Consider the following 22,848-nt stretch of genomic DNA (forward strand, 5'->3'; position numbering starts at 1 on the left):
GCTATGGGACGCTATGGGGTGCTATGGATGCTATGGGGCGCTATGGACGCTATGGGGTGCTATGGGGCACAATGGGCGCTGTGGGGCGCTATGGGCGCTATGGGGCTCTATGGATGCTATGGGGCGCTATGGGGCGCTATGGGGCGCTATGGATGCTATGGGGCACTATGGGTGCTACAGGGTGCTATGGGTGCTATGGGGCGCTATGAATGCTATGGGGTGCTATGGGGCGCTATGGGGCGCTATGGATGCTATGGGGCGCTATGGGGCGCTATGGATGCTATGGGGCACTATGGGGCGCTATGGGGCGCTATGGATGCTATGGGGTGCTATGGGGCGCTATGGGGCGCTATGGATGCTATGGGGCGCTATGGGGCGCTATGGGGCGCTATGGGGCGCTATGGGCGCTATGGGGTGCTATGGGGTGCTATGGGGCGCTATGGGCGCTATGGGGCGCTATGGGCACTATGGGGCGCTATGGGCGCTATGGGGCGCTATGGGGCGCTATGGGGCGCTATGGGCACTATGGGGTGCTATGGGCAATATGGGGCGCTATGGGCACTATGGGGCGCTATGGGGCGCTATGGGGCGCCGTGGCTCCCACCTGGTCACCATCTCCTTCTCCTTGTTGGAGGCGTGGCCGCCGCTGCCCAGCGCCAGGGCCGGGGTGCTCAGGAAGTACCCGCAGTGGTTGTGGAAGTAGCGGTTGATGAGCGGCAGCAGCACCTGCACCGGGCACAGGGGGACCCATAGGGACCCATAGAGACCCATAGAGACCCATAGGGACCCATAGAGACCCATAGGGACCATAGGGACCCATAGGGACCCATAGGGACCCATAGGGACCATAGGGACCCATAGAGACCCATAGAGACCCATAGGGACCCATAGAGACCCATAGGGACCCATAGGGACCCATAGAGACCCATAGGGACCATAGGGACCCATAGGGACCCATAGAGACCCATAGAGACCCATAGGGACCCATAGAGACCCATAGGGACCATAGGGACCCATAGGGACCCATAGAGACCCATAGAGACCCATAGGGACCCATAGAGACCCATAGGGACCATAGGGACCCATAGGGACCCATAGGGACCATAGGGACCCATAGGGACCCATAGGGACCCATAGAGACCCATAGGGACCATAGGGACCCATAGAGACCCATAGAGACCCATAGGGACCCATAGAGACCCATAGGGACCATAGGGACCCATAGGGACCATAGGGATCATAGGGACCACAGGGACCCATAGAGACCCATAGGGACCCATAGAGACCCATAGGGACCCATAGAGACCCATAGGGACCATAGGGACCCATAGAGACCCATAGGGACCCATAGAGACCCATAGAGACCCATAGGGACCCATAGAGATCATAGGGACCCATAGGGACCCATAGAGACCCATAGACCCCCATAGCGACCCATAGACCCCCCCCCCCCCCGCCCCATAGGCCCCTCTGACCTTGGCGAAGAACTTGATCTCCTGCTCGTGGGGGGATTTCTCCACGCGGCCGCTGCTGACCACGGCCTCTGGGGGGAGACAAAGAGACCCATAGGGACCATAAGGACCATAGGGACCCATAGAGACCGTAGAGACCCATAGAGACCCATAGAGGCCCATAGAGACCATAGAGACCCATAGAGACCCATAGAGACCCATAGAGACCATAGAGACCCATAGGGACCCATAGAGACCCATAGAGACCCATAGAGACCCATAAGGACCCATAGAGACCCATAGAGACCCATAAGGACCCATAGGGACCCATAGTGACCCATAGAGACCATAGAGACCCATAGAGACCATAGAGACCCATAGAGACCCATAGAGACCCATAGGGACCCATAGAGACCCATAGGGACCCATAGGGACCCATAGAGACCCATAGAGACCCATAAGGACCCATAGAGACCCATAGAGACCCATAGAGACCATAGAGACCCATAGGGACCCATAGAGACCATAGAGACCCATAAGGACCCATAGAGACCCATAAGGACCCATAGGGACCCATAGAGACCCATAGAGACCCATAGGGACCCATAGAGACCCATAAGGACCCATAGGGACCCATAGAGACCCATAAGGACCCATAGAGACCCATAAGGACCCATAGGGACCCATAGAGACCCATAGAGACCCATAGAGACCCATAGAGACCCATAGGGACCCATAGAGACCCATAGAGACCCATAGAGACCCATAGAGACCCATAGGGACCCATAGAGACCCATAAGGACCCATAGGGACCCATAGAGACCCATAGAGACCCATAGAGACCCATAGAGACCCATAGGGACCCATAGAGACCCATAGAGACCCCATAGAGACCCATAGAGACCCATAGAGACCCATAGGGACCCATAGAGACCCATAGGGTCCCAGGTGTACCCCGTGTGTACCCCCCGTCTCCCATGTGTATTCCATGTGATTGCCGTGTGCGTCCCACGTGACCCCCCCCCCCCCCCCCGCGCCGGGCACGTGACCCGCACCCAGGTGCGCGATGAACTCCTGGGACGTGTCCATCCAGCGCAGGAGCTGCTGCAGGAGCCCGAAGGCGAAGCGCTTCTCGATGGACGAGGAGTCCAGCTCCATGTCCTTGAGCCCCCTGCGGCCAGAGGGACCCACAGCCACCCATTGGGACCATAGGGACCCATTGGGACCCACAGCCACCCATTGGGACCATAGGGACCCATTGGGACCCACAGCCACCCATTGGGACCATAGGGACCCATTGGGACCCAGTGGGACCCATAGAGACCCATAGAGACACAGAGGGACCCATTGGGACCATAGGGACCCATTGGGACCCACAGCCACCCATTGGGACCATAGGGACCCATAGGGACCCATTGGGACCCACAGCCACCCATTGGGACCATAGGGACCCATTGGGACCCAGTGGGACCCATAGAGACCCATAGGGACACAGAGGGACCCATTGGGACCATAGGGACCCATTGGGACCCACAGCCACCCATTGGGACCATAGGGACCCACTGGGACCCACAGCCACCCATTGGGACCATAGGGACCCACTGGGACCCACAGCCACCCATTGGGACCATAGGGACCCATTGGGACCCAGTGGGACCCATAGAGACCCATAGAGACACAGAGGGACCCATTGGGACCATAGGGACCCACTGGGACCATAGGGACCCATTGGGACCCATAGGGACCCATAGGGACCCATTGGGACCCACAGCCACCCATTGGGACCATAGGGACCCATTGGGACCCATAGGGACCCATAGAGACCCATAGAGACCCATAGCGACCCATTGGGACCATAGGGACCCATAGGGACCCATTGGGACCATAGGGACCCATAGCGACCCATTGGGACCATAGGGAACCATAGACCCCATAGAGCCTATAGAGACCCATAGCGCCAATAGAGCCCATAGACCCCATAGACCCCATAGAGCCCCATAGCGCCCATAGAGCCCATAGAGCCCCATAGACCCCATAGCGCCCATAGAGCTCCATAGAGCCCCATAGAGCCCCATAGAGCCCATAGAGCCCCATAGACCCCATAGAGCCCCATAGAGCCCCATAGAGCCCCATAGAGCCCATACAGCCCCATAGACCCCATAGAGCCCATAGAGCCCCATAGAGCCCCATAGCGCCCCATAGAGCCCATAGAGCCCCATAGAGCTCCATAGAGCCCCATAGAGCCCCATGGCACCCTCACCGGGTCACGGCGTATCCGTGCAGCTGCAGGAAGCGCAGCAGCTCCTGCGCCTTCTCGCGGTCTCGCGCCTTCTCCTGCGCCGTCAGCGTGTCGTAGGGCACGAGCAGCGGGTGCGAGCCCCCCCCTGCGCCAGTGGGGCAGAGCGGCAATGGGGCAGAGCGGCAATGAGGCAGAGCGGCAATGGGGACAGAGCGGCAATGGGGCAGAGCATCAATGGGGACAGAGCATCAATGGGGCAGAGCGGCAATGGGGACAGAGCGGCAATGGGGCAGAGCATCAATGGGGACAGAGCATCAATGGGGCAGAGCGGCAATGGGGACAGAGCGGCAATGAGGCAGAGCGGCAATGGGGACAGAGCGGCAATGGGGCAGAGCATCAATGGGGACAGAGCATCAATGGGGACAGAGCATCAATGGGGCAGAGCGGCAATGGGGACAGAGCGGCAATGGGGCAGAGCATCAATGGGGACAGAGCATCAATGGGGGCAGAGCACCAATGGGGGCAGAGCATCAATGGGGACAGAGCGGCAATGGGGACAGAGCATCAATGGGGACAGAGCATCAATGGGGACAGAGCACCAATGGGGACAGAGCGGCAATGGGGCAGAGCGGCAATGGGGACAGAGCATCAATGGGGACAGAGCGGCAATGGGGACAGAGCATCAATGGGGACAGAGCACCAATGGGGACAGAGCATCAATGGGGACAGAGCGGCAATGGGGACAGAGCACCAATGGGGACAGAGCATCAATGGGGACAGAGCGGCAATGGGGACAGAGCACCAATGGGGACAGAGCATCAATGGGGACAGAGCACCAATGGGGACAGAGCACCAATGGGGACAGAGCATCAATGGGGGCAGAGCATCAATGGGGCAGAGCGGCAATGGGGCAGAGCGGCAATGGGGACAGAGCACCAATGGGGACAGAGCGGCAATGGGGACAGAGCACCAGTGGGGACAGAGCACCAGTGGGGACAGAGCATCAATGGGGACAGAGCACCAATGGGGACAGAGCATCAATGGGGACAGAGCATCAATGGGGACAGAGCGGCAATGGGGACAGAGCACCAATGGGGACAGAGCGGCAATGGGGACAGAGCGGCAATGGGGACAGAGCACCAATGGGGACAGAGCATCAATGGGGACAGAGCACCAATGGGGACAGAGCATCAATGGGGGCAGAGCACCAATGGGGACAGAGCGGCAATGGGGACAGAGCACCAGTGGGGACAGAGCATCAATGGGGACAGAGCACCAATGGGGACAGAGCACCAATGGGGACAGAGCACCAATGGGGACAGAGCATCAATGGGGGCAGAGCATCAATGGGGACAGAGCACCAATGGGGACAGAGCATCAATGGGGACAGAGCACCAATGGGGACAGAGCATCAATGGGGACAGAGCACCAATGGGGACAGAGCATCAATGGGTACAGAGCACCAATGGGGACAGAGCATCAATGGGGACAGAGCACCAATGGGGACAGAGCATCAATGGGGGCAGAGCATCAATGGGGACAGAGCATCAATGGGGACAGAGCGGCAATGGGGACAGAGCACCAATGGGGACAGAGCGGCAATGGGGACAGAGCATCAATGGGGACAGAGCGGCAATGGGGACAGAGCATCAATGGGGACAGAGCATCAATGGGGACAGAGCATCAATGGGGACAGAGCGGCAATGGGGACAGAGCACCAATGGGGACAGAGCATCAATGGGGACAGAGCATCAATGGGGGCAGAGCACCAATGGGGACAGAGCATCAATGGGGACAGAGCACCAATGGGGACAGAGCACCAATGGGGACAGAGCGGCAATGGGGACAGAGCATCAATGGGGACAGAGCATCAATGGGGACAGAGCGGCAATGGGGACAGAGCACCAATGGGGACAGAGCATCAATGGGACAGAGCATCAATGGGGACAGAGCACCAATGGGGACAGAGCATCAATGGGGACAGAGCACCAATGGGGACAGAGCATCAATGGGGGCAGAGCATCAATGGGGACAGAGCGGCAATGGGGACAGAGCATCAATGGGGCAGAGCATCAATGGGGACAGAGCATCAATGGGGGCAGAGCATCAATGGGGACAGAGCGGCAATGGGGACAGAGCATCAATGGGGCAGAGCATCAATGGGGACAGAGCATCAATGGGGGCAGAGCGGCAATGGGGCAGAGCATCAATGGGGACAGAGCATCAATGGGGACAGAGCATCAATGGGGACAGAGCACCAATGGGGACAGAGCGGCAATGGGGCAGAGCATCAATGGGGACAGAGCATCAATGGGGACAGAGCATCAATGGGGACAGAGCGGCAATGGGGACAGAGCATCAATGGGGACAGAGCACCAATGGGGACAGAGCACCAATGGGGACAGAGCGGCAATGGGGCAGAGCATCAATGGGGACAGAGCATCAATGGGGACAGAGCATCAATGGGGACAGAGCGGCAATGGGGCAGAGCGGCAATGGGGACAGAGCATCAATGGGGACAGAGCGGCAATGGGGACAGAGCGGCAATGGGGCAGAGCATCAATGGGGACAGAGCACCAATGGGGACAGAGCATCAATGGGGACAGAGCGGCAATGGGGACAGAGCATCAATGGGGACAGAGCATCAATGGGGACAGAGCGGCAATGGGGACAGAGCACCAATGGGCACAGAGCATCAATGGGGACAGAGCGGCAATGGGGACAGAGCATCAATGGGGCAGAGCATCAATGGGGACAGAGCATCAATGGGGGCAGAGCATCAATGGGGACAGAGCGGCAATGGGGACAGAGCATCAATGGGGCAGAGCATCAATGGGGACAGAGCATCAATGGGGGCAGAGCGGCAATGGGGCAGAGCATCAATGGGGACAGAGCATCAATGGGGACAGAGCATCAATGGGGACAGAGCACCAATGGGGACAGAGCGGCAATGGGGCAGAGCATCAATGGGGACAGAGCATCAATGGGGACAGAGCATCAATGGGGACAGAGCGGCAATGGGGACAGAGCATCAATGGGGACAGAGCACCAATGGGGACAGAGCACCAATGGGGACAGAGCGGCAATGGGGCAGAGCATCAATGGGGACAGAGCATCAATGGGGACAGAGCATCAATGGGGACAGAGCGGCAATGGGGCAGAGCGGCAATGGGGACAGAGCATCAATGGGGACAGAGCATCAATGGGGACAGAGCATCAATGGGGACAGAGCGGCAATGGGGACAGAGCGGCAATGGGGCAGAGCATCAATGGGGACAGAGCACCAATGGGGACAGAGCATCAATGGGGACAGAGCATCAATGGGGACAGAGCGGCAATGGGGACAGAGCATCAATGGGGACAGAGCATCAATGGGGACAGAGCGGCAATGGGGACAGAGCACCAATGGGGACAGAGCATCAATGGGGACAGAGCATCAATGGGGACAGAGCATCAATGGGGACAGAGCATCAATGGGGACAGAGCGGCAATGGGGACAGAGCATCAATGGGGACAGAGCGGCAATGGGGACAGAGCATCAATGGGGACAGAGCATCAATGGGGACAGAGCGGCAATGGGGACAGAGCATCAATGGGGACAGAGCACCAATGGGGACAGAGCATCAATGGGGACAGAGCATCAATGGGGACAGAGCACCAATGGGGACAGAGCATCAATGGGGACAGAGCACCAATGGGGACAGAGCATCAATGGGGACAGAGCACCAATGGGGACAGAGCATCAATGGGGACAGAGCATCAATGGGGACAGAGCATCAATGGGGGCAGAGCATCAATGGGGACAGAGCACCAATGGGGACAGAGCATCAATGGGGACAGAGCATCAATGGGGACAAAGCAGCAACGGGGCAGGGAGCACTCAATGGGGCAGGGAGCACTCAATGGGGCAGGGAGCACCCAATGGGGCAGGGAGCACCCAATGGGGCAGGGAGCACTCAATGGGGCAGGGAGCACTCAATGGGGCAGGGAGCACCCAATGGGGCAGGGAGCACTCAATGGGGCAGGGAGCACTCAATGGGGCAGGGAGCACTCAATGGGGCAGGGAGCACCCAATGGGGCAGGGAGCACTCAATGGGGCAGGGAGCACCCAATGGGGCAGGGAGCACCCAATGGGGCAGGGAGCACCCAATGGGGCAGGGAGCACTCAATGGGGCAGGGAGCACTCAATGGGGCAGGGAGCACCCAATGGGGCAGGGAGCACTCAATGGGGCAGGGAGCACCCAATGGGGCAGGGAGCACCCAATGGGGCAGGGAGCACTCAATGGGGCAGGGAGCACCCAATGGGGCAGGGAGCACTCAATGGGGCAGGGAGCACCCAATGGGGCAGGGAGCACCCAATGGGGCAGGGAGCACTGGGGTGGGGGTAAAGGGGCAGAGGAGCCCCCATGGCAGATGTGGGGCTGAGGAGCAGCCATGGGGGGCCCATGGGGCTGGGGGGGCCTCACCTTTGGCCTCCAGCTCCAGCTTCTTCTTGCGGCCCCACGTGTTGTGGTAGTTCTCAGCCAACTGCTCTGCCATGGCCTGGGGATGGGGGGGTATGGGAATGGGTATGGGGTATGGGATATGGGGTATGGGATATGGGGTATGGGATATGGGGTATGGGATATGGGGTATGGGATATGGGGTATGGGGTATGGGGTATGGGATATGGGATATGGGGTATGGGGTATGGGGTATGGGATATGGGATATGGGGTATGGGGTATGGGGTATGGGATATGGGGTATGGGATATGGGGTATGGGATATGGGGTATGGGATATGGGGTATGGGATATGGGATATGGGGTATGGGGTATGGGGTATGGGATATGGGGTATGGGATATGGGGTATGGGATATGGGATATGGGGTATGGGGTATGGGGTATGGGATATGGGGTATGGGGTATGGGGTATGGGGTATGGGGTATGGGATATGGGGTATGGGATATGGGGTATGAGGTATGAGATATGGGGTATGGGGTATGGGATATGGGGTATGGGTATGGAGTATGGGGTATGGGGTATGGGGTATGGGATATGGGATATGGGTATGGGGTATGGGGTATGGGGTATGGGGTATGGGGTATGGGGTATGGGATATGGGGTATGAGGTATGAGATATGGGGTATGGGGTATGGGATATGGGGTATGGGTATGGGGTATGGGGTATGGGGTATGGGGTATGGGATATGGGATATGGGTATGGGGTATGGGGTATGGGGTATGGGATATGGGGTATGGGGTATGGGATATGGGGTATGGGATATGGGGTATGGGGTATGGGGTATGGGGTATGGGATATGGGGTATGGGGTATGGGATATGGGATATGGGATATGGGGTATGGGGTATGGGGTATGGGGTATGGGATATGGGGTATGGGGTATGGGATATGGGGTATGGGGTATGGGGTATGGGATATGGGGTATGGGGTATGGGATATGGGATATGGGATATGGGGTATGGGTATGGGGTATGGGATATGGGGTATGGGGTATGGGGTATGGGATATGGGGTATGGGGTATGGGGTATGGGATATGGGATATGGGATATGGGGTATGGGATATGGGGTATGGGATATGGGATATGGGTATGGGGTATGGGATATGGGGTATGGGATATGGGGTATGGGGTATGGGATATGGGGTATGGGATATGGGGTATGGGGTATGGGGTATGGGATATGGGATATGGGATATGGGATATGGGATATGGGTATGGGGTATGGGATATGGGGTATGGGGTATGGGGTATGGGATATGGGATATGGGATATGGGGTATGGAGTATGGGGTATGGGATATGGGATATGGGATATGGGGTATGGGATATGGGGTATGGGATATGGGGTATGGGGTATGGGGTATGGGATATGGGATATGGGATATGGGATATGGAATATGGGGTATGGGGTATGGGATATGGGGTATGGGGTATGGGGTATGGGATATGGGGTATGGGATATGGGATATGGGGTATGGGGTATGGGGTATGGGGTATGGGGTATGGGGTATGGGATATGGGGTATGGGGTATGGGATATGGGGTATGGGATATGGGATATGGGGTATGGGATATGGGGTATGGGGTATGGGGTATGGGATATGGGGTATGGGATATGGGGTATGGGGTATGGGATATGGGGTATGGGATATGGGGTATGGGATATGGGGTATGGGATATGGGGTATGGGATATGGGGTATGGGGTATGGGGTATGGGATATGGGGTACGGGGACCCTGACCTGCAGCTCCCGGGACAGCGTCACCCCCGACAGGTCCACGGGCTGGGGGCTGTAGCCGTGACTGGTGTCGTAGGTGGCCTTTGGGGGACCAAGAGCATCGTGAGGGGTCCATGGGCCCCTACGGACCCTGATGGACCCCATGGACCCTATGGACCCCATTGACCCTATGGACCATTTGGACCCCTTTAGATCCCTATGGACCCCTGTGGATCCCTATGGACATCTATGGACCCTATGGACCCCTATGGACACCTATGGACCCCATGGACCCCATAAACCCCTGTGGACGCCTATGGATGCCTATACACCCTAGGGAACCCTATGGATCCCTATGTACCCCATGGAGCCCTACGGACCCCATAAACCCCTATGGATCCCTATGGACCCCTATGGACCGCAGACCTGGGCAGACTGGGAGATCTTTCGGGTCTTCTTCTTCTCCACTTTGTCCTCCTCTCCCTCCCGGGCCTTCTCCACCGTCCACTCCCAGGCCAGCATGGCCTTGAGGGACTCCTTGATGGGCCAGCGGTAGATCTCCTTGTCCTGAGGGTGGATGGGGTCAGGGACCTCAATGGGGCTGGATGGGGACCCCAGTGGGGCTGGATGGGGACCTCAATGGGGCTGGATGGGGATGGGTATCGCAATGGAGTTGGATGGGGTTGGGGATCTCAATGGGGTTGGATGGGGATGGGGATCTCAATGGGGCTGGATGGGGATGGGGATCGCAATGGAGTTGGATGGGGTTGGGGATCTCAATGGGGTTGGAAGGGGATGGGGATCTCAATGGGGCTGGATGGGGATGCGAATCTCAATGGGGTTGGATGGGGATGGGAATCTCAATGGGGTTGGAGGGCGATGGGGATCTCAATGGGGTTGGATGGGGTTGGGGATCTCAATGGGGCTGGATGGGGATGGGGATCTCAATGGGGTTGGATGGGGATGGGGATCTCAATGGGATTGGATGAGGATGGGGATCTCAATGGGGTTGGATGGGGTTGGGGGATCTCAATGGATTTGGGGGATCTCAATGGGGTTGGATGGGGATGGGGATCTCAATGGGGTTGGATGGGGTTGGGGGATCTCAATGGGTTTGGGGGATCTCAATGGGGTTGGATGGGGATGGGTGATCTCAATGGGGTTGGATGGGGATGGGGATCTCAATGGGATTGGATGGGGATGGGGATCTCAATGGGGTTGGATGGGGTTGGGGGATCTCAATGGGTTTGGGGGATCTCAATGGGGTTGGATGGGGATGGGGATCTCAATGGGGTTGGATGGGGTTGGGGGATCTCAATGGGTTTGGGGGATCTCAATGGGGTTGGATGGGGTTGGGGGATCTCAATGGGTTTGGGGGATCTCAATGGGGTTGGATGGGGTTGGGGGGTCTCAATGGGGTTTGGGGATCTCAATGGGGTTGGGGGTGTCCCATAGGGGCTGGGGGGGCCCAGGAGGAGCCGGTACCTTCTCCGAGAAGGTCTTGTATGGGCGCAGCATTGGGTGGGTCTTGGCCTCTTCATCCACCACCTCCCCAAAGGACCAATTGTTCTGGATCTGTCCATGGAGGGGACATCACTGGGGGCGCTGGGACAGCCCTGGGGGTGCTGGGACGTCATTGGGGGTGCTGGGACGTCATTGCGGGTCCCAGTTTTGGGGTCCCACCTTGTCGAAGGCCCACTTCTCATGGGTGAACTCCGCGTACTTGTTGATGAAGCCATCGAGCTTCTCGGGGATGATGACGCTGGAGGGCAAAGGGGACAAGGGGGGGGTCAGGAGGGGACCCTATGGGGCAGGGCTATGGGGCAGGGCTATGGGGCAGGAGGCCTCTGGGCTCACTTGAGGGTCTCCACGGGCTTGGGGTCGAAGTTGCCCTCGGCGTCCACGGCCGCCTTCTTCTCGGTGCGCGAGGAGTAGCTGGCGTCGGCGTAGTCGGGCGGGAGGGCGCCGGCGATGGCGCAGAGGCAGGGCACGGCCAGGCGGTAGAGCTCCGGGTCGAAGCGCTGCCGGCACCGGTACCCGCGCCCGCGTCACCGCCAGCAGCAGCAGCATCCCCGTCATCGACCCCATCATCATCATCGTCATCATCATCCTCATCATCCCCATTGTCATCCCCATCATCATCATCGTCATCATCATCCTCATCATCCCCATTGTCATCCCCATCATCATCATCGTCATCATCATCATCCCCATCATCTCCATTGTCATCCCCATCATCATCATCGTCATCATCATCATCCCCATCATCCCCATTGTCATCCCCATCATCATCATCATCATCCCCATCATCCCCATTGTCATCCCCATCATCATCATCGTCATCATCATCATCCCCATCATCCCCATTGTCATCCCCATCATCCCCATTGTCATCCCCATCATCATCATCATCATCCCCATCAGCAGCAGCAGCATCCCCGTCATCATCCCCATCATCATCATTGTCACCATCATCCCCATTGTCATCCCCATCATCATCATCCCCATCAGCAGCAGCAGCATCCCTGTCATCATCCCCATCATCATCATCTCTCCATTGTCATCCACATCATCCCCATTGTCCCAATCATCCCCATCATCATCCCCATCTCCCCATCATCGTCCCCATCATCATCCTCAACTTCCCATCATCATCCTCATCTCCCCATCACCATCTCCATCTCCCAATCATCACCCCCATCTTGCCATTATCATCCCCATCTCCATCCCCATCTCCCCATCATCATCCCCATCATCATCCCCATCTCCTCCTCCTCATCCCCATCTCCTCCTCCTCATCCCTATCTCCCCATCATCATCCTCATCTCTCCATCATCATCCCCATCTCCCCACCATCATCTCCATCATCTCTCCGCCACCATCCCCATCTCCTCCTCCTCATCCCCATCTCCTCCTCCTCATCCCCATCTCCTCCTCCTCATCCCCATCTCCCCAGCATCATCCCCATCCCCATCTCCTCCTCCTCCTCCTCATCCCCATCTCCTCCTCCTCATCCCCATCTCCTCCTCCTCATCCCCATCTCCTCCTCCTCATCCCCATCTCCCCAGCATCATCCCCATCCCCATCTCCTCCTCCTCCTCCTCATCTCCCCAGCCCCATCTCCCCATCTCCCCCCCATCATCCTCACCCCCTGTCCCCCCCCATGCTCCCACCTTGTGCGCCAGCGACTGGAAGATGCCCCAGAAGAGCTTGCGGGTCAGGTGCAGCTCCTCCTCCGAGCTCACGCCCTCATTGGGCCACCCGCTGGGCAGGCAGTAGTACTTCCAACACCGCTCGTAGTGATTGGTCAGCAGCTGGGGGGGCAGAGTGACCAATGGGGGGATCCCTAGGGGGGGGGGACATCCCCATAGACCCCCCCCCGTGTCCCCCCCCATGGCCTCACCTTCAGGGGCATCTTGGAGAACTCGTTGAGGATGGGCACGTCGAAGACCAGGCGGCGCAGGAGGTGCTGCAGCATGGAGGGGCGGATGTACCTGGGGGGATGGGGGGGTTGGGGCCCATGGTTGGGTCATGGCACCCATGGTTGGGTTTGGTGCCTATGGTTGGGTCATGGCGCCCATGGTTGGGTTTGGTGCCTATGGTTGGGTCATGGCACCCATGGTTGGGTTTGGTGCCTATGGTTGGGTCATGGCGCCCATGGTTGGGTCATGGCACCCATGGTTGGGTTTGGTGCCTATGCTTGGGTCATGGCGCCCATGGTTGGGTTTGGTGCCTATGGTTGGGTCATGGCACCCATGGTTGGGTCATGGCACCCATGGTTGGGTTTGGTGCCTATGGTTGGGTCATGGCGCCCATGGTTGGGTTTGGTGCCTATGGTTGGGTCATGGCACCCATGGTTGGGTCATGGCGCCCATGGTTGGGTTTGGTGCCTATGGTTGGGTCATGGCGCCCATGGTTGGGTCATGGTGCCTATGGTTGGGTTTGGTGCCTATGGTTGGGTCATGGTGCCTATGGTTGGGTCATGGTGCCCATGGTTGGGTCATGGCGCCCATGGTTGGGTTTGGTGCCTATGGTTGGGTCATGGTGCCTATGGTTGGGTCATGGCACCCATGGTTGGGTCATGGTGCCCATGGCTGGGTCATGGTGCCTATGGTTGGGTTTGGTGCCTATGGTTGGGTCATGGCACCCATGGTTGGGTCATGGCGCCCATGGTTGGGTTTGGTGCCTATGGTTGGGTTTGGTGCCTATGGTTGGGTTTGGTGCCTATGGTTGGGTCATGGCACCCATGGTTGGGTCATGGCGCCCATGGTTGGGTTTGGTGCCTATGGTTGGGTTTGGTGCCTATGGTTGGGTCATGGTGTCGATGGTTGTGTTTTGGGTGCCATGGTTGGGTTGTGGGTGCCACGGTTGGGTTTTGGGTACCACGGTTGGGTTGTGGGTGCCACGGTTGGGTTGTGGGTGCCACGGTTGGGTTGTGGGTGCCACGGTTGTGTTGTGGGTGCCACGGTTGTGTTTTGGGTGCCACGGTTGGGTTGTGGGTGCCACGGTTGGGTTGTGGGTGCCACGGTTGGGTTGTGGGTGCCACGGTTGCGTTGTGGTTGCCACGGTTGGGTTGTGGGTGCCACGGTTGGGTTGTGGGTGCCACGGTTGGGTTGTGGGTGCCACGGTTGAGTTGTGGTTGCCACGGTTGGGTTGTGGGTGCCATGGTTGGGTTGTGGGTGCCACGGTTGGGTTGTGGGTGCCACGGTTGCGTTGTGGGTGCCACGGTTGGGTTGTGGTTGCCACGGTTGGGTTGTGGGTGCCACGGTTGGGTTGTGGGTGCCACGGTTGGGTTGTGGGTGCCACGGTTGCGTTGTGGGTGCCACGGTTGGGTTGTGGGTGCCACGGTTGGGTTGTGGGTGCCACGGTTGGGTTGTGGTTGCCACGGTTGCGTTGTGGGTGCCACGGTTGGGTTGTGGGTGCCACGGTTGAGTTGTGGTTGCCACGGTTGCGTTGTGGGTGCCATGGTTGCGTTGTGGGTGCCACGGTTGGGTTGTGGGTGCCACGGTTGCGTTGTGGGTGCCACGGTTGCGTTGTGGGTGCCACGGTTGCGTTGTGGGTGCCACGGCTGTGTCCCCACCTCCCCCCCCCCCCCCCGTCGCGGCGGGGCGCTCACCGGCACAGCGCCATGAGGCACTCGTCGATGAGGTCGCGCTGGGCCTTGGTGAGGGCCCTGGCGCGGGACAGCCGGTAGATGGTGTGCAGCGCCGAGTCCACGAGGCCGGCGCGGTGCTCGGTGCCGCCGAAGAGCGGCGCGCACTTGGTCAGCAGCGGCAGCACCGCCTGGCTCAGGTACCGGTTCAGCGCCAGCGCCATCTCCGTCGTGCTGAAGGTGGCCTGGGGGGGACGGGGGGGGGGACGGGACACGCACACAGGGGTCGCTATGGGGCAGGGGGACCCCACGGCATCGCCAGGGCAACAGGCGGGGACCCACAGAGCGATGTGGGGCCCCCCATGGCCGCCCTATGGGGGACATCCACTTCCCCCCTTGGCCACCCCATAGGGGACATCCTGGTCCCCCCATGGCCACCCCACAGGGGATATCCGGGTCCCCCCTTGGCCACCCCATAGGGGATATCCGGGTCCCCCCATGGCCACCCCATAGGGGACATCCGGGTCCCCCCTTGGCCACCCCATAGGGGATATCCGGGTCCCCCCTTGGCCACCCCATAGGGGATATCCGGGTCCCCCCATGGCCACCCCACAGGGGATATCCGGGTCCCCCCATGCCCACCCCATAGGGGATATCCGGGTCCCCCCATGGCCACCCCATAGGGGATATCCGGGTCCCCCCTTGGCCACCCCATAGGGGATATCCGGGTCCCCCCATGGCCACCCCACAGGGGATATCCGGGTCCCCCCATGCCCACCCCATAGGGGATATCCGGGTCCCCCCATGGCCACCCCATAGGGGATATCCGGGTCCCCCCTTGGCCACCCCATAGGGGATATCCGGGTCCCCCCATGGCCACCCCACAGGGGATATCCGGGTCCCCCCATGGCCACCCCACAGGGGATATCCGGGTCCCCCCATGCCCACCCCATAGGGGATATCCGGGTCCCCCCATGGCCACCCCATAGCACACCCTATGCCCACCCCATAGGGGCCATCCCATGCCCACCCCAGAGGGGACACCTGGGTCCCCCCATGGCCACCCCATAGCACACCCTACGCCCACCCCAGAGGGGATATCCGGGTCCCCCCATGCCCACCCCATAGCACAACCTAGGCCCACCCCAGAGGGGATATCCGGGTCCCCCCATGCCCACCCCATAGCACACCCTACGCCCACCCCATAGGGGCCATCCCATGGCCACCCCAGAGGGTCCCCCATAGGCCCCCATAGGCCCGCACCGTGTCGAGGGAGGCGGCCGCGCGCAGGTCGGGCAGGAAGCCCACGTCCAGGACGTGCAGGAGCAGCTCCTGGCTCTCGACCCCATAGACCCGGTCCAGGAACAGCACCATGGGCGCCTTGTGCTCGGGCACGAAGCTGGCGGCCAAGCGCGGCTCCACCACGGCGCCGTCTGCAGGGGGGGCACCGGCGTGGGCCCCACGGGGACCCCACAGGGAGCATCCCATACCCCATACCCCATACCCCATACCCCATACCCCATATCCCATACCCCATACCCCATATCCCATACCCCATACCCCATACCCCATACCCCATACCCCATACCCCATACCCCATACCCCATACCCCATATCCCATACCCCATACCCCATACCCCATACCCCATACCCCATACCCCATATCCCATACCCCATACCCCATACCCCATACCCCATACCCCATACCCCATATCCCATACCCCATACCCCATACCCCATACCCCATATCCCATACCCCATATCCCATACCCCATATCCCATACCCCATATCCCATACCCCATACCCCATATCCCATACCCCATACCCCATATCCCATACCCCATATCCCATACCCTATATCCCATACCCCATACCCCATACCCCATACCCCATACCCCATACCCCATATCCCATATCCCATATCCCATACCCCATATCCCATATCCCATATCCCATACCCCATACCCCATACCCCACCCCCCACCCCCCATCCCTCCCTCCCAGGCCGGGTCCCACCTTTCCCCAGGCAGGGCAGCTGCAGGGGGAGGCTGATGATCCCCACCAGGTCCTCGAGCGGCACCAGGGACCTCAGGATCGCCCGGATCCGCAGCGCTTCCCCCTTGCCCGCCTGGATCAGCTGCGGGAGGGATGCGGGGGGGGTCACCGCGGTCCGGCTCCCCCCCATGTGTGGGTCCCCCCCATAGGTGTGGGTCTGCCCCATAGGTGTGGGTCCGCCCCATACGTGTGGGTCCGCCCCATAAGTGTGGGTCCCCCCTATATGTGTGTGTCCACTCCATATATGTGGTTCCGCCCTATATGTGTGGGTCCGCCCCATAGGTGTGGGTCTGCCCCATACGTGTGGGTCTGCCCCATACGTGTGGGTCCGCCCCATAAGTGTGGGTCTGCCCCATACGTGTGGGTCTGCCCCATAGGTGTGGGTCCGCCCCATAAGTGTGGGTCTGCCCCATACGTGTGGGTCTGCCCCATACATGTGGGTCCCCCCCATAGGTGTGGGTCTGCCCCATAGGTGTGGGTCTGCCCCATACATGTGGGTCCGCCGCATACGTGTGGGTCCGCCCCATAAGTGTGGGTCCCCCCTATATGTGTGTGTCCACTCCATATATGTGGTTCCGCCCTATATGTGTGGGTCCGCCCCATAGGTGTGGGTCTGCCCCATACGTGTGGGTCTGCCCCATACGTGTGGGTCCGCCCCTTAAGTGTGGGTCTGCCCCATACGTGTGGGTCTGCCCCATACGTGTGGGTCCGCCCCATAAGTGTGGGTCTGCCCCATACATGTGGGTCTGCCCCATACATGTGGGTCCCCCCCATAGGTGTGGGTCTGCCCCATAGGTGTGGGTCTGCCCCATACATGTGGGTCCGCCGCATACGTGTGGGTCCGCCCCATAAGTGTGGGTCCCCCCTATATGTGTGTGTCCACTCCATATATGTGGTTCCGCCCTATATGTGTGGGTCCGCCCCATAGGTGTGGGTCTGCCCCATACGTGTGTGTCCCCCCCATAGGTGTGGGTCTGCCCCATGCGTGTGGGTCTGTCCCATAGGTGTGGGTCCACCCCATAGGTGTGGGTCCGTGCTCCTTACATGCATCTCGGGGGCGCAGCGCCCCAGCAGGTCGATGAGGGCCGCATAGAAGGACATGATGGCGTTGCCCAAGTGCACCCGGTTCTCCTCGGGGGGTTCCTCAGCCCCGAACCTGAGCAGAGAGAACGGGGGGGGGGGTGTCGGGAATTGCGCACCCCAGATCCCCCAATGGGATGGGGTCGGGATGGTCGTGGGCTCATCTGAGCCCCAAACCTGTCCCCATCCCCATCCCCATCCCCATCCCCATCCCCATCCCCATCCCCTCCCCATCCCCATCCCCATCCCCATCCCCATCCCCATCCCCATCCCCAATCCCCATCCCCATCCCCATCCCATCCCCATCCCCATCCCATCCCCATCCCCATCCCCATCCCCATCCCCATCCCATCCCCATCCCATCCCATCCCCATCCCCATCCCATCCCCATCCCCATCCCCATCCCCATCCCATCCCCATCCCATCCATCCCCATCCCCATCCCATCCCCATCCCCATCCCCATCCCATCCCCATCCCCATCCCCATCCCCATCCCCATCCCCATCCCCTCCCCATCCCCATCCCCATCCCCATCCCCATCCCCATCCCCATCCCCATCCCCATCCCATCCCATCCCCATCCCCATCCCATCCCCATCCCCATCCCCATCCCCATCCCATCCCCATCCCATCCCATCCCCATCCCCATCCCATCCCCATCCCCATCCCCATCCCATCCCCATCCCCATCCCCATCCCATCCCCATCCCCATCCCATCCCCATCCCCATCCCATCCCCATCCCCATCCCATCCCCATCCCCATCCCCATCCCCATCCCCTCCCCATCCCATCCCATCCCCATCCCCATCCCCATCCCCATCCCCATCCCCATCCCCATCCCCATCCCATCCCCATCCCCATCCCCATCCCATCCCCATCCCATCCCCATCCCCATCCCCATCCCATCCCCATCCCCATCCCCATCCCATCCCCATCCCCATCCCATCCCCATCCCCATCCCCATCCCCATCCCATCCCCATCCCATCCCATCCCCATCCCCATCCCCATCCCCATCCCATCCCCATCCCCATCCCCATCCCATCCCCATCCCATCCCCATCCCCATCCCATCCCCATCCCCATCCCCATCCCCATCCCCATCCCCATCCCCATCCCATCCCCATCCCATCCCCATCCCCATCCCCATCCCATCCCCATCCCCATCCCATCCCCATCCCCATCCCCATCCCATCCCCATCCCATCCCCATCCCATCCCCATCCCCATCCCCATCCCATCCCCATCCCCATCCCCATCCCATCCCCATCCCCATCCCATCCCCATCCCCATCCCATCCCCATCCCCATCCCCATCCCCATCCCCATCCCCATCCCCATCCCCATCCCCATCCCATCCCCATCCCATCCCCATCCCATCCCCATCCCCATCCCCATCCCATCCCCATCCCCATCCCATCCCCATCCCCATCCCCATCCCATCCCCATCCCATCCCCATCCCATCCCCATCCCCATCCCCATCCCATCCCCATCCCCATCCCCATCCCATCCCATCCCCATCCCCATCCCCATCCCCATCCCCATCCCCATCCCATCCCCATCCCCATCCCCATCCCCATCCCCATCCCATCCCCATCCCCATCCCCATCCCCATCCCCATCCCCATCCCATCCCCATCCCATCCCCATCCCATCCCCATCCCCATCCCATCCCCATCCCCATCCCCATCCCATCCCCATCCCCATCCCATCCCCATCCCATCCCCATCCCCACTCACGGTTCCCGGCGCCGCTCCCTGCGGATCCCGGGCCCGTCGCGGGCCGGATCCTGCGCGATGCCCATGGCCTCCTGCATGGCCGCCAGGAGCCCGCAGCCGCCCTCGCCCCGCAGCGCCGGCCCGAAGCACTCGGGGCGCCGGATCAGGAGCCGCACCACAACGTTGGCGTTCTCCTCCACGCTCTCCCCTGGCACCGCAAAGAGACCATAGAGACCATAGAGACCCATAGGGACCCATAGAGACCCATAGAGACCATAGAGACCCATAGGGACCCATAGAGACCCATAGAGACCATAGAGACCCATAGAGACCCATAGGGACCCATAGAGACCCATAGAGACCATAGAGACCCATAGAGACCCATAGAGACCCATAGAGACCATAGAGACCCATAGAGACCCATAGAGACCATAGAGACCCATAGGGACCCATAGGCACCATAGAGACCATAGAGACCCATAGAGACCCCATAGAGACCCATAGAGACCATAGAGACCCATAGAGACCCATAGAGACCCATAGAGACCATAGAGACCCATAGGGACCATAGGCACCATAGAGACCATAGAGACCCATAGGGACCCACAGAGACCATATAGACCCATAGGCACCATAGAGACCCATAGAGACCATAGAGACCCATAGAGACCCATAGAGACCATAGAGACTCGTAGGGACCCATAGGGACCCATAGGGACCCATAGAGACCCATAGAGACCATAGAGACTCGTAGGGACCCATAGGGACCCATAGAGACCCATAGAGACCCATAGAGACCATAGAGACTCGTAGGGACCCATAGGGACCATAGAGACTCGTAGGGACCCATAGGGACCCATAGAGATCATAGAGACCATATAGACCCATAGGTACCATAGAGACCCATAGGCACCATAGAGACCCATAGGGGACCATAGGGAGCCATAGAGACCCATAGCCCCCATAGCCCCATAGCCCCATATCCCCCATAGCCCCATATCCCCCCTAGCCCCATAGCCCCATATCCCCCATAGCCCCATATCCCCCATAGCCCCCATAGCCCCCATAGCCCCATAGCCCCCATAGCCCCCATAGCCCCATAGCCCCCATAGCCCCATAGCCCCCATAGCCCCCATAGCCCCATAGCCCCCATAGCCCCATAGCCCCCATAGCCCCCATAGCCCCATAGCCCCCATAGCCCCATAGCCCCCATAGCCCCATAGCCCCCATAGCCCCCATAGCCCCATAGCCCCGCTCTCACCGTTGACGAAGACGGCGAAGCGCAGGAAGTCGAGGTAGCGCTCGCCCCCGCACGGGTTCCAGCCCAGGTCCGGGTAGCCCTTGGCCAGCAGCATGGGGCAGCTCTGCAGGCCGCAGCCCGCCAGGTACGACACCACCTGCGGGACAGCGCCGCCCTCTGGGGCCCCAGGGTGCATCGGGGGCATGGGGGGCACTCGCTGCATTGGGCTCCATTGGGGTGCATTGGGGTGCATTGAGATCCATTGGGTGCATTGGGGTGCGTTGGGGTCCATTGAGGGGCATTGGGTGCATTGAGATCCATTGGGTGCATTGGGGTGCATTGGGGTCCATTGAGGGGCATTGGGTGCATTGAGATCCATTGGGTGCATTGGGGTGCATTGAGGTGCATTGGGTGCATTGGGGTGCATTGGGGTCCATTGAGGGGCATTGGGTGCATTGAGATCCATTGGGTGCATTGGGGTGCATTGGGGTCCATTGAGGGGCATTGGGTGCATTGAGATCCACTGGGTGCATTGGGGTGCATTGAGGTGCATTGGGTGCATTGGGGTGCATTGGGGTCCATTGAGGGGCATTGGGCGCATTGAGATCCATTGGGTGCATTGGGGTGCATTGGGGTCCATTGAGGGGCATTGGGTGCATTGAGATCCTATGGGTGCATTGGGGTGCATTGAGGGGCATTGGGTGCATTGAGATCCATTGGGTGCATTGGGGTGCATTGAGGGGCATTGGGTGCATTGGGGACATTGGGGTGCATTGAGATCCATTGGGGTCCATTGGGTGTATTGGGGTGCATTGGGGTGCACTGAGATCCATTGGGTGCATTGGGGTGCATTGAGGTGCATTGGGTGCATTGGGGTCCACTGGGGTCCATTGAGGTGCATTGGGCGCATTGAGATCCATTGGGTGCATTGAGATCCATTGGGTGCATTGGGGTGCATTGGGGTCCATTGAGACCCATTGGGTGCATTGGGGTGCATTGAGATCCATCGGGTGCATTGGGGTGCATTGAGGTGCATTGGGTGCATTGGGGACATTGGGGTCCATCGGGGTCCATTGAGGGGCATTGGGGTGCATTGGGGTGCATTGGGGTCCATTGGGGTGCATTGGGGTGCCCTGGGGTCCAGGGGGGGTCCCCACCTTCTCCAGGTCCTGCTCCTTCAGCGCCAGCGCCAGCTCGTTGTTGTCAATGACGGATGCGGCCGCCACGTCCAGGGGGGTGGAACCCCGCATCCCTGGGGGGGGGACACATGGGGGTCAGGGGTGATGGGGGGGTGCTATAGGGGTGATAGGGGGGTGCCCTAGGGGTGATGGGGGGGTGCTATAGGGGTGATGGGGGGGTGCCATACGGGTGATGGGGGGGTGCCCTAGGGGTGATGGGGGGGTGCCGTAGGGGTGATAGGGGGGTGCCATAGGGGTGATGGGGGGGTGCCATAGGGGTGATAGGGGGATGCCCTAGGGGTGATAGGGGGGTGCCATACGGGTGATAGGGGGGTGCCATAGGGGTGATGGGGGGGTGCCATACGGGTGATAGGGGGGTGCCATAGGAGTGATGGGGGGGTGCCGTAGGGGTGATGGGGGGGTGCCGTAGGGGTGATAGGGGGGTGCCATAGGGGTGATGGGGGGGTGCCGTAGGGGTGATGGGGGGGTGCCGTAGGGGTGATAGGGGGGTGCCATAGGGGTGATGGGGGGGTGCCATAGGGGTGATGGGGGGGTGCCATACGGGTGATAGGGGGGTGCCA

At 60.2% G+C, this 22,848-nt stretch overlaps 1 protein-coding gene across 1 annotated transcript in view; it reads right to left on the bottom strand.

The window, feature by feature from the left end:
* The window catches only part of LOC308230981 (ryanodine receptor 1-like), a gene marked incomplete at both ends in the record, with an annotated part of 146,196 nt that overhangs the window by 51,929 nt on the left and 71,419 nt on the right, over positions 1–22,848 (bottom strand). Inside the window, 19 exon segments of the mRNA XM_080636060.1 lie at positions 605–726; positions 1,476–1,543; positions 2,507–2,622; positions 3,712–3,835; positions 8,157–8,232; positions 9,934–10,011; positions 10,336–10,476; positions 11,395–11,484; positions 11,593–11,671; positions 11,767–11,930; positions 13,083–13,223; positions 13,313–13,403; positions 15,026–15,246; positions 16,265–16,434; positions 17,019–17,139; positions 18,102–18,213; positions 19,871–20,057; positions 21,111–21,246; positions 22,247–22,341. Of these exon segments, the coding sequence (XP_080492186.1) occupies positions 605–726; positions 1,476–1,543; positions 2,507–2,622; positions 3,712–3,835; positions 8,157–8,232; positions 9,934–10,011; positions 10,336–10,476; positions 11,395–11,484; positions 11,593–11,671; positions 11,767–11,930; positions 13,083–13,223; positions 13,313–13,403; positions 15,026–15,246; positions 16,265–16,434; positions 17,019–17,139; positions 18,102–18,213; positions 19,871–20,057; positions 21,111–21,246; positions 22,247–22,341 (2,332 nt within the window).

This window comes from Psittacula echo, assembly GCF_963264785.1.
Source record: "Psittacula echo genome assembly, chromosome: 29".
NCBI lineage: Eukaryota > Metazoa > Chordata > Aves > Psittaciformes > Psittacidae > Psittacula > Psittacula echo.